The sequence below is a fragment of the Nematolebias whitei genome, chromosome 10, assembly GCF_014905685.2.
Source record: "Nematolebias whitei isolate Nwh7 chromosome 10, NemWhi1, whole genome shotgun sequence".
In the NCBI taxonomy this organism is placed as follows: domain Eukaryota; kingdom Metazoa; phylum Chordata; class Actinopteri; order Cyprinodontiformes; family Rivulidae; genus Nematolebias; species Nematolebias whitei.
Genome location: NC_056507.1, coordinates 2,715,451 through 2,726,471, shown reverse-complemented (window position 1 = coordinate 2,726,471; position 11,021 = coordinate 2,715,451). Strand labels below are relative to the sequence as shown.

Here is an 11,021-nt window from a genome sequence, read left to right as displayed (position 1 = left end):
ACTACTACCGGTAGTTAAACTCCCCGTAGTACAGCAGGCGGTATTTATTTAATGCTCTTTGTGTTTCCATCAGGTTTCTGCTGGACTTTAACCTCTGTGGTCTCTGGCATTCTGATTATTTTGTGGATGGTAAGATCATCATGTCTGTTCGTCTATAAAATTAAAAAACAACTGGACGTGTATTAGTTAGTTGGAAATATTTAACATCCAAGCGAGGAGCTTTTTCAGTTCAGAACCGGAGAGTGTAGAGTTTGAAGCTACAAACCGCATGAAATGCACGATTTACGCATCTAAATTCACCTGCAGATTAATCTCACTCCTCCTTTCTGACGCTCATTTGGCTCTTTGTTCACACAGAGATGTTTTGGTCACATGCATAAAGGTGTGAATTAGAGGAAAGCTGACTGGGAATCAGGCGCAGTCCTCTCGTGTGTTTTAAAAAGCTGAAGTCTGAGACGTCCTCTGTTCAAAGTCTGTCTTTTTGGTTTGATGTAAACGGCTTCCTTCACACCTGACTCAAACCATCCATCTTCTCTGTCCAAAATGTGAACGTCTTTCAGTTCCAGGGTTTAACGAGAGAAGGGAGTTAATTAATCTGCATGTGAGTTTTGCTCCATAAACGAAGCATCTCGTACAGTTTAAAGTTTGAAACACCACACTCTCTAGTTTTGAATAGAAATAGCTCCCGGATGGAACAAACAACTGGTTTAACTGCAGAATAGACGTCGCCTGCAGTTTAGTTTTTCCAGATTTGAGGGGATTTGCCATGTCTTGGATTAATGAAAATCTGCGTCATCATATTCTTATTTTGTGGTGTTTATTTGCACGATTAGCGTTTTTATTTCCTTGAAGAAGACAGGTACAGGTGTTCACACCTGTGCTCACATCCCCAGCTGATCTCATTAAACGTGAAAGTCTTTGTCTTTGGTACACCTGACATCACACCGTGTCTCCAGTCTGATCATTTTCACGCTAAAGATAAGCTGCGAGCTGCAGTCAGTCACGAGCCCTAACAGAAATTATTAAGTCTTGAATTTATCAAGTTAAGAAAATGTTTTCATACAAGTTCAGAACAGATGGTTGTCCAGTCATAATGTCTTCATAATGCTTTGTCTCATTTTCAACCGCCACTCATCAACAACCGCATCCTCTCCATCCTCACCTGTCCGTCGCCACGTCCCTGATGTGTCCTCCGTGGTCATCTTCATACGTTCAGCCAAAGCTGGCTACCACATGTGTGAGTACATGTCTGTGTTCACGAAGAGGACATAGAACAAAAGCACCACATGGATCCGTCCAAAATGGAAGAACACTCTGTCTGTTTCAGCTCACAGGCAGAAGAAAGTGGAGGCGATGCAGCCGTGTGACACTGCGTACCCTGGCTTCATGTACGATCCTTCCATCCGAGAGGCCAACAGCCTCATCAAGTGTGGACGCTGCCAGAAGTATGAGGCGACACAGCACCCTACACAAACACAGCGTTTTCATTTGAGCCACTCATCACCTTCATCATAAAGCAAACAGCTAAACTTTTAATCATTTCTAAAACAATTATGAGCTCAAAGACCTCATCCATCCATCTTCATCTTTACTCGCTTCTTCCTTTTCGGATCAGGGGAATCACTGGTGCTCGTGTCCAGCAGTCACTGTGTGAGAGGCGGGGGACACCTGGACATGTCTCCAGTCCATCACAGGGACACACAGACACAAACGAGACAAAACCATTCACTCTCTCTCACCGAGGGACAATTTAGAGTTATCAATCAGTCCAACATGCATGTTTTTGGTCTGTGGGAGGAAACTGGAGTACGTGGAGAAAACCCACGCATGCACGGAGAGAACATGCAAACTCCACCTAGAAAAGTCCCCGGCCAGGATTTGAACCGGCGACCTACTCGCTGAGAGGCAGCAGCTCTACCAACTGCACCCTGATGCAACATGACTCATTTTATTAATGGTCTTGTCACTATTCTTTGTTGGAAACAAGCCGGAGCCGGATACAAAGTCGTGTGAATAAAAAGTCCACAATATTTCACTTCCAGGGTTTTAACATCAAATCCACCCAATATGGATTTTTACCAGGTTTAAAACAAATAAAACATTCACATTTAAACTTAGGTGAACAAAACCACTCCACAAAGTTAACGACAAATCAAATACTAACTAAAAATAGCACAACACTGACTAAAATGTAAAAGAAGCTTAAAGCTAACTGTAACAAAGGATAACTAAAAGCTTAATGTAGCAAAAGGATAGCTACTAAGAGCTAAACTAGCTAAGTAGCAAAAGGCTAACAAAGCTAGTTGTTAGCTAAAAGGAACAAAACATTAGCACAAAATAGCAAAATGCTATAATGACAGTAAGCACGTCCTCTCGGCAGGTCGAACGTGTGCGTACATTATGTCCTGATAAGTAAAACACAAGAGGTGGAAGAGGGTGGGTGTTTTTATACCCATGGGTTTAGTAAAGATAAGAACGATAACCTGACCAGGTCTTCAATGACCTCAGATTTCAAAGTAAAATATGTGAATGATGTAAAAAGTTGCAGTCTAAATCAGGGTTAGAGTACAGCACATCAAACAAATGGAAGATCCACATCTTTATTTAAAGTTTGCAGACACAGCATCTTGTGGGTTCCACTAGCTGGTGACTTTGTAGGGTTCATATTCAAACACTAAACTTAAAAAGTTGTACACAATTCATCACGAGTCACAGTCTGCTGCATAATAATAAGAGCTGCATGTTCAAGCTTTAGGTCCACCTGAGACGGAGTGCACGTGACTCTGTGTTTCAGGATGTTCGTGGTGCAGCAGGTCCCTGACACTAACCTGGTTTTGGTTGTGACCCAAGCGGATTGTGACTGCTCTCGTCAGTTTGGACCCATCCTGCTGGAGCCCAAAGAAATCAAATATATCCTTCACTTGTTCAGCCAGACCACCATCTGGGGGACTCACAGTCCCAGCAGAGTCCCACGGTTCAGGACCTGCTGTCCAGTCCTAGTCCAGAAGGACAACATGACAGAGATCCTTTGATCCTAGAGGATGATTTCACTTTGGTCCATTCTGACATCATCAATCTTTCACCCAGCTGTCAGCAGTCTGTCATCCTTAACATCTGTGTACATAACGCCACTGTGAAGTGCAACAGGATGAAGTCCCAGAAGGCCCGGCGGCGCCCAGAGTCCTGCCACGCCTACCACCCAAAGGTCAGTGTGGGGTCATTGCACGTCACTGAACATTTGAGGTTAACGGTGAAGATCCAGAACAGAGAGCACTCGGAAACAAATGTTTGTTGCTGAATGGAAATGGAGAACATCTCTGCGCATTTTGAAAATAAAAATGAAATAAAACAAAACAAAATTAACATTTCTTGAAGAAATGTTATTCCCCCCTCCCGCCGCCACCTTGCATCCTCCTCAGGGCTTCAATAGTTTTAATAGCAATACAGAATTCCAACTGGTACTTATCAAATATTTACCAGGGACTTACAGGGTCCAGGCTGTAGCAGAAACATCTAGTACTTACCTGGTGCGCACCAGGCTGTATTATGTACTGCAACCAGGGAGTGCTGTTAGCAGTAAAGTTGTAGTTCAGGTATGTCTGAGCTACTACCACACCCAATTTTAGCTCATCATCTGTAAAATTGACTAAGTTATAGGCATTATTGAGTTAGATCAGTTCAATGTGGCATTCTTCTGGAATCATCATCAGGAAGAGGGCCACCTGCATCATGAAGGACCACACTCACCCAGCACACACACTTTTTGCCCCACTCCCCTCAGGAAGGAGGTTGAGGAGCATTAAGTGTAGAACCACTAGACTGAGGAACAGCTTCTACCCTGAGGCTGTTAGACTCATGAATCTATAACCAGGATAATCACTGTGAAAAATCACATCATGTTGCTGCTGATCTGTTTCATGTTGCTGCTGATCTATTTCAATGTTGCTGCTGATTTGTTTCATGTTGCTGCTGATTTGTTTCATGCTGCTGCGTTGACACCAGAAGTTAATCAGTTGTAAAAGTACATCCAGCACCTTTTCCTGAGAGTTTCATTAGTGGTCGTCAAAATACACAATTTGTTTTGCTAATGACAGACAAACGTTCGGGGATAGTCACACGGGCTCCTGCTTTTCATGTCAGTGGATGATAAGGACTGAATCACTGCTCAGGGTCAATGAGTTGTTTTGTCTCTTGTTCTCCAGGAGGATGCTAAAGAGTGTGGCAAAGCATCGTCCACCAGCCTGTCCTTCGTTTTGTTCTCAGCCAATCTGCTGTTGGTGGTGACCCGTCTCTGCTGGACATAAACCAGGACTAATCCCCAAAACAAGAGAACAGAGACGCAGGAATTAAGGGATTTGAAGAAAACACTAATTAAAACATGTTTTTTGTGTGTGTGTGAGCACATTTTCTGCAGATAGAGATTAGTTTCTGTTTTTCGCAGAGATAAAGAGCATAGTTTTCAGATTTCTGGATATTGTTGTTCACAGCAAACACCATGTTTGAACATAAGGGTGTCCCGTAAGTGCACATGCCACCAGGACACCTTAGGCTTCAGATCGATGGTAGTGGTGTCATCTGATGTGCAGTCACATGTTCTGGACACTCGGGTAAAGAAAGGAGCCGAGTTATCTGATCTAACTCAACCCTGGTGACGAGTTGGATCTGATGATGGGAAAAGATGCTGGATAGACCCAGCAGACCCAAACGTGTAGTGGAAGTTGGTAAATGAGCCTGTCAGAAGTTTCATCTCCACCTCTGAGAGAACTTCAACCACATCCCAGCAGAGGCGGAGTCCATTAACTCAGAGTGGACCATGTCTCCATTGTCAAGATGACTGCCATGAGATCCAGTGGTGGACACAGGGGAGGGATGCCATTAAGATGTAGAGGGAGTCCTATTGGTCCAAGCTAGATGTTGGACGCCAGAGGCACCTGAGGAGGAGTAACGACAACTTCAGTTGCATTCGGGCCCAAAAAAATCCGAGCCGACCCGGCCCCAGTCATCTTTTCCAAACCCCACCCAACCCAACGAATTAACAGTAATTACAGGTCCGAACCCAGAACCCCCCCCCCACACATTGTTAATTAATTAACGGTCGGAGACACGCAGCTGAATTAAGGGGCAGAAGATCAGAGCTGAGGGGGCGTTTGTCCTTTCATGGCCGTAAAGGAGCATTTAAAGCCTGTTCCTGCTGCATTCTGATTTATCCACAGACCCGGCTCTGACACGATCTCACCCGTTTGTGTCGTCGCTGAGCGCAGCGGCTGAATGAACGTCCATTTGTGCGATGGATCGATTCCTGGCAGTGCAGCCCATCTGAAGCTTAACTGAACTTTTTAACTCTTTCAAGGCCGGTCAGGTGAAATGGTCGCGTGCGGCTGGTGAAAGTATGGCAGGCCATGTTATCATATAATTGGATTGCGGTTGATTCCGACCCAATTAAAAGCCAGACACCGACCCGGCCTGCCCATTCAGCACATTTTCATGGCCCGCCCCGAATTTGGGTCGGGTGGGGCGGGGCTTAGGGCTCGGGTTAGAAATGACGGCTCTAACGACAACTGCAGAGATGAGAGCTGCAGTTGTGGCAGGGAGTTATATCATTTAAGCAGCACATTGTTGCTAGGCCTGTCACAATAACAAATTTTGTTGGGCGATTGTCTCAGAAATTATTGCGATAAACGATAATATTGTTTGAACTATGACAAAAATGAGTAATTACTGTCAAATTTAAGAAGAAATGTTTAATTTGTTTTGCGTGTAGTACCTTCTTTGACCACTGGATGGCAGTATAAGACAGTTTGAACCAAAGGATGGATAGTGAGGGAGTGAACAGCGTGTCTCTTTAAGAAAAATGGGAGGGAGGCCCCTTGACGTGACATGGGCTGTCTCTCGTTCCTTTTTTTTGGTTCTCAAAGTGGCGGACGCTCGGTGTGTTTTGAGCTCTTTAGCATTTTTCACACAAAGATTTTAATAAAAAAATCAGTAAACAAGTTCTCAGCTTCTTTTTGCAGAGAAAAACAACTTTTTACACGAAGACACGGGTTCAACCGTGAATTTTGGAGCTTCGACAAGACTGAGGTTTTTTTCCCCGAGGTCGGCCTGTTAGCTTAGCTTCTCAGCTTAGCTGCTTTTAACGATCCAAAACCACGATTTTAGATGTTAAAACAGATTTTAAAGAGAAAGGGAGGGGTCAGTGAAGAGCACCAGAGTTGAGTCTTTTGTCCTCCAGTGTCTTCAGTAGAAAGTGAGAGACACGAAGAAACGATAAAGACGATAAATGAAAACGAGGTCGATAATTTTCATTTATCATGCGATTAATTGATTTATTGTTTATCGCGACAGGCCTAACTGTTGCAGGCATTTGTATATTCTGTTTTCCTGATATCAAGCCTCACACTCAGCTCGCTGAGATGTTTGTGTCTCACATTTTATGTTTTGTACTTTTTACATTAGCAGATGTTTCAGTTTTGTGTTGCTTTTTCTTTTGCAAGAAGTTTGGATTAAATTAATTTAACTAAACACTACTTGTTTTGGTTTTATTATATTTCTATTAATTTTTTACAATATACTTTTTTCAAATATCCTGATGCATAAGCAATAATACAGGTAGATAAATCTAACCAGGTTAAGTCAGGTCCTCTGGATGGACTCGTCTTGAAACGTTCCATCTTTTATCCAAAAGACTTATTCAGTCGGAGGAGCCGCAACAAACCTGACTTGTTACATTTATCTACCTGGATTATTGAACATGCATCAGGATATTATGAACCAGGATTCAGGATCAGGATTGACAGAAACTAGTTTGAGCAAACAGCAAGGAAGAGGGTGGACTACAGGAACCACCTGAGATTCAACCTCCGACGCAGACAGAGTGGAACCTTTCCCAAGAGCCTGGAACTCAAATCTTCTGTCAGAAAGCAAGATCCTTCAGAAGGCACAGACCCAACACGCCTAGATCAGACCACAAGGCCTCCTCAAATCCCTCCCATGCCCTAGTCTTTGTATCTGCAGCCAGAGAAGCCACAGTCCTTCTGGACACTGTTCCCGTCAGCAGCTTCAGGAGGCCTCCATGACAGCCAAGCTCTACAGGCCTCTGGACGTCTCCATTACCGCTGGTGTTCACCAGCAAGTCCTTTGGCTGCCACTGACTTTTAGGCCACAGGTCCTGGAAGAGGCATTTCAATAGAAGCCCTAAACATTGCCCGTTCAAACGTTCAACAAAAGAACATCATTTGGGTTCAGAGCAACGAGGCTGTTCATCCCAACCACCGTTCCAGATAACTCATGCCATTATCTCATCAATTCATCAAGAAGAACAAGGGAATGCCCAGATGACCCTTTCAGGACACCATCCAGAGGCTCCAAGGTTGCCAGGTAACTGCTGTTTGGTGCATAAGCCCAAAACACAGAACATTTACCTGTGCAGTTCGACGGTCCATCATAAGAACACCTGCAGTGACCAGCGCAAAGCTTCGATCTGTTTCTGAGTTTTCAGGCGATAATTTAGTTCAAATTGATCAAAATATTTTGGACAAATGCAGATCTTTAATGAGGTTTTGGTTTGGAGCAGCTGCTTCACACAAAATGTACACGACTGCAATTTACAGCACCAAAACATTAAAAAAAAAATCAATCTGAACGCTCTTCGCTTGAGTAGAACAGGTGAACGTTTCTCCTTCAGGAATCTGAATCAGTTCGTTTAGAAAAATATTGGAAGCAGAAGAAATTCTGAGGAGAATCTTTCCCTCCGTGTTATCAGGACAGACGTCAGCGAGGACTCCTTTATTAAAACACATAAAAAGAAGCATCAGTGTTTCCACAGTTCATGTGTACTCTGACTCAGTTCAGGAATATTCCAACCAGCTGCTGCTTGCTCGGCTTCAAAACGTCGTGTGCAGCTTCAGGAACGTTTTCTGAATCGGTCTTTTGTCCGAGTGTTCCAGGCTCTACACTTTCTCTGGAGTCGGACTCGTTTCCTCAGCCTCCTCTCTGTCCTTGTTCCAGTCTTTAAGACCTTCTGGGAGGCTGGTATCCTCCTCCAAGCTCCCCGTTCCCTCCACAAACTCCTCGTACGTCGACTTCTCCAGGAACGGCCGCTGGCCGAGGATCTCCACCATGTCAGCCTTGTCCAGCACTTCCTTCTCCAGCAGACGTTTTCCCACCTGAGGATGAGATCAGCAGTGAACCTGGAATCCTGGAAATCCAGCAAGAAAACTCACAAACTACAGGTGCATCTAAAAAAATGAGAACGTCATGAAAAAGTATTTTTACTGTCAATCACTTCAGAAAGTGAAAATCATATGGATTCATTACACAGAAATATTTCAAGCCTTTGTTTCTTGTAATGTTGATGATTATGGCTCACGGATACTGGACACCTAAAGTTCAGAGTCTCAGATAATGAGAAGGTTCCACAGCCAGCGTCTGGTTCGGATGGATGCTTAAATAAGCAGAAATTAGCACAAAAACTAGCAACAAAAAAAGATTAAATTAGAAAAAAATGGCTGAAAAGGCAGAAAGAAGCTTAAACTAACAGAAGGAAGTGAAGGAAGCAAACTGAAATGAGCTAAAAAAAAAAAAAGTGGAATTAGCTGAAAAAGCTAAAATTATCATCAAAAGAGCTAAATAGTACCTGAAAGAACAGAAAAAGCTTAAATTAGCATAAAGAAGTCCATTAAGCTGAAAGTAGCAGAAATTAACATGAAAAACTGGAATTTATCTGAAAACAGCTGAAACTAGCTAAAAAAGGTAGTTGAAAATGTAGAACAAGCTTAAATTAGCAGAAGAAAGCAGAACGAACACATTTGTCCAATTAGGCTGAAAGAAGCAGAAATGAGAACAAAAAGTAAATTATCTGAAAAAGGCTGAAATTAGCAAAACAGCTGAAAAGCAGCTAAAAAGGCAGAAACTTAAGTTACCAGAAGGAAGTGGAGAGACCACATTTTTGCTGAATAAAGCTAAAAAACGTTGAAATTAGGAAAAAAAAAAAAAAAAAAAGTGGAATTGGCCGAAAAAGCTTAAATTAGCATTAAAAACTAAATAGTAGCTGAAATAGCAGAAAAAGTTTAAACATGTATACATAGCTGAAATTAGCAGAAGAAAGTTAGAAGAAGCTCAAAAATGTTGTAGTTAGCAGAAAGAAGCTGAAAGGAGCAGAAAACAACTGAAAAAAAAAAACCAGCTGAAATAAGCTGAAAGTAGCTGAAAATAGTTAAAATGTGCAGCAGGAAGCTGAAAGCAGCTGAAGCAGAACAAAGAGCGAAAGGAGCAGTAAAAGGTTGTAAACGCATCTAAAGATCTGAAGGATGGAAAAGGCTAAATATTTCAAAAAGCTAAAGTTGCACCAAAAGTCTTAGCCCTGAAAGAGCCGAACGTTTTGATTCATGATTTGTTGAAACAGCTTGATAAGTGCGGGACGACAAAGATGCTGAAAAACGTACGGAAGAAAAACGGATCACGACGGAGTGAACGCTTCTCAACCGCGCAGACAAGAAAAGTGTTCCCAGTTAGACTGTGTGGTTCCCAGTGAGCGTTCAATAAAGAACGACGCGTTCCCACAGCGAGTAGTCTCCAGACAATGACGCCTCACCATCTCCACCATGTCCTTCTTGTCTTTGACGAGCTGCAGGGTGCGCTCATACGCTTGCTCCACCAGCCTTCGGACCTCCTCGTCGATCAGCTCGGCCGTCGCCTCGCTGTACGGCTTCTCCATGACCACGTCACCCTGTCGAGGCAGGTCAAACGAAATCTGGCCCACTTTGTCACTCATTCCAAACTGCACCACCTGAAACCAGGGCCAGAGCGACGGGTCACGAAAAGACAAGGCGCCTGCACGACATGCACAGAATTAGCCCTAACCTGAGCGTAGGCAGACTGTGTGACCTTCTTCAGGTCATCTTGCGCTCCGGTGGTGATGCGACTGAAGAACACCTCCTCAGCCACCCGTCCTCCCAACATCATGCACATTCTGTCAAACAGCTGCTCTTTGGTGTAGAGGTACTGCTCCCTGGGCAAGTACTGAGCGAAGCCCAGACCCTTTCCCCGCGGGATGATCGACACCTGCACACAAAGCACCAAATCTCAGAAGCAGTGAATGGAAAAGGAGGACCATGAGCCCACGACCAACTGTTAGGCTGAACGTGCTCCTTTTGCATGTGCACAACTAGTTCTGGATGCCACCAGCCAACTGGTTGATCCACTATGAGCAGCTGTTGCTCTTGTTCAGCCACGATGGACGGCGGTTTGTCCTGTCCAGCTGCACACGTCCAGCATAACGCCAGTGCTCAAAGAGACTACGGCAAAACCACCGAACCCATGAACTCTGTGGTTTGAGCAATGGATCACCAGCACACTGTCCCTCACACCAACCCTTGGAGGATGGATAATCCTCTTTGTTCACGTTTGGTACCTTGAGCAGAGGATCGGCATGTTGCAGGAACCAACCAACAACAGCATGACCAGCCTCGTGGTACGCTACGGTCTTCTTTTCTGTGGGCTGCAGGACCCGAGTCTTCTTTTCCAGACCTGAAAACAAGCCAGACAATGTAAAAGCAGCCGAAAGTAAATAAATAAATAAATATACAGGAGCAGTTCAGATCTGGCTCAGTCCATTATGGCGCACTGACCTCCGATGACCCGGTCGATTGCTTGCTCAAAGTGCTTGGCGTTGACGGCAGGACTCAGGTGTCTGGCAGCAATCAGAGCCGCCTCGTTGCAGACGTTTGCAATGTCAGCACCTGAATCATCCACAGAAACAGAAAGCTTTCAAAATCCTCACTCATCAAAAGTCTGATCAAACAAAAGACGTTCTAATCAAATTCAAAACAAGATCCGGTAAATAACCAACATCTGCTCTCTGGGGCTTGTGTAGTCCAACCATCATCTTCACCTGCTTGTTCCTTTCAGGGTCACTGGTGCCCAGTTACAGCAGCGTGCGAGAGGCGGGGACACCTGGACAGGTCTACAGTCCATCACAGGGACACCTGGACACGTCTACAGTCCATCACAGGGACACCTGGACA

The 11,021-nt window shown here is 44.2% G+C and overlaps 2 protein-coding genes across 2 annotated transcripts in view; one reads left to right on the top strand and one right to left on the bottom strand.

Moving 5' to 3' along the window:
* The window catches only part of LOC119416071 (voltage-dependent calcium channel subunit alpha-2/delta-4), a gene marked incomplete in the record, with an annotated part of 72,031 nt that extends 67,590 nt beyond the window's left edge, over positions 1-4,441 (top strand). The window contains 6 exon segments of the mRNA XM_037683249.1: positions 74-129; positions 1,217-1,237; positions 1,328-1,445; positions 2,795-2,910; positions 3,123-3,205; positions 4,203-4,441. Coding sequence (XP_037539177.1) covers positions 74-129; positions 1,217-1,237; positions 1,328-1,445; positions 2,795-2,910; positions 3,123-3,205; positions 4,203-4,304 — 496 coding nt within the window.
* Positions 4,442-7,531: 3,090 nt separating this feature from the next.
* Positions 7,532-11,021, bottom strand: part of afg3l1 (AFG3-like AAA ATPase 1) — a 21,844-nt gene continuing 18,354 nt past the window's right edge. Inside the window, exons 11-15 of the mRNA XM_037683070.1 lie at positions 10,626-10,736; positions 10,409-10,524; positions 9,859-10,059; positions 9,590-9,784; positions 7,532-8,162 (exon numbers count right to left, since the gene is read on the bottom strand). Coding sequence (XP_037538998.1) covers positions 7,947-8,162; positions 9,590-9,784; positions 9,859-10,059; positions 10,409-10,524; positions 10,626-10,736 — 839 coding nt within the window. The 3' untranslated portion in view covers positions 7,532-7,946. The remainder of the gene's footprint in view (positions 8,163-9,589; positions 9,785-9,858; positions 10,060-10,408; positions 10,525-10,625; positions 10,737-11,021) is intronic.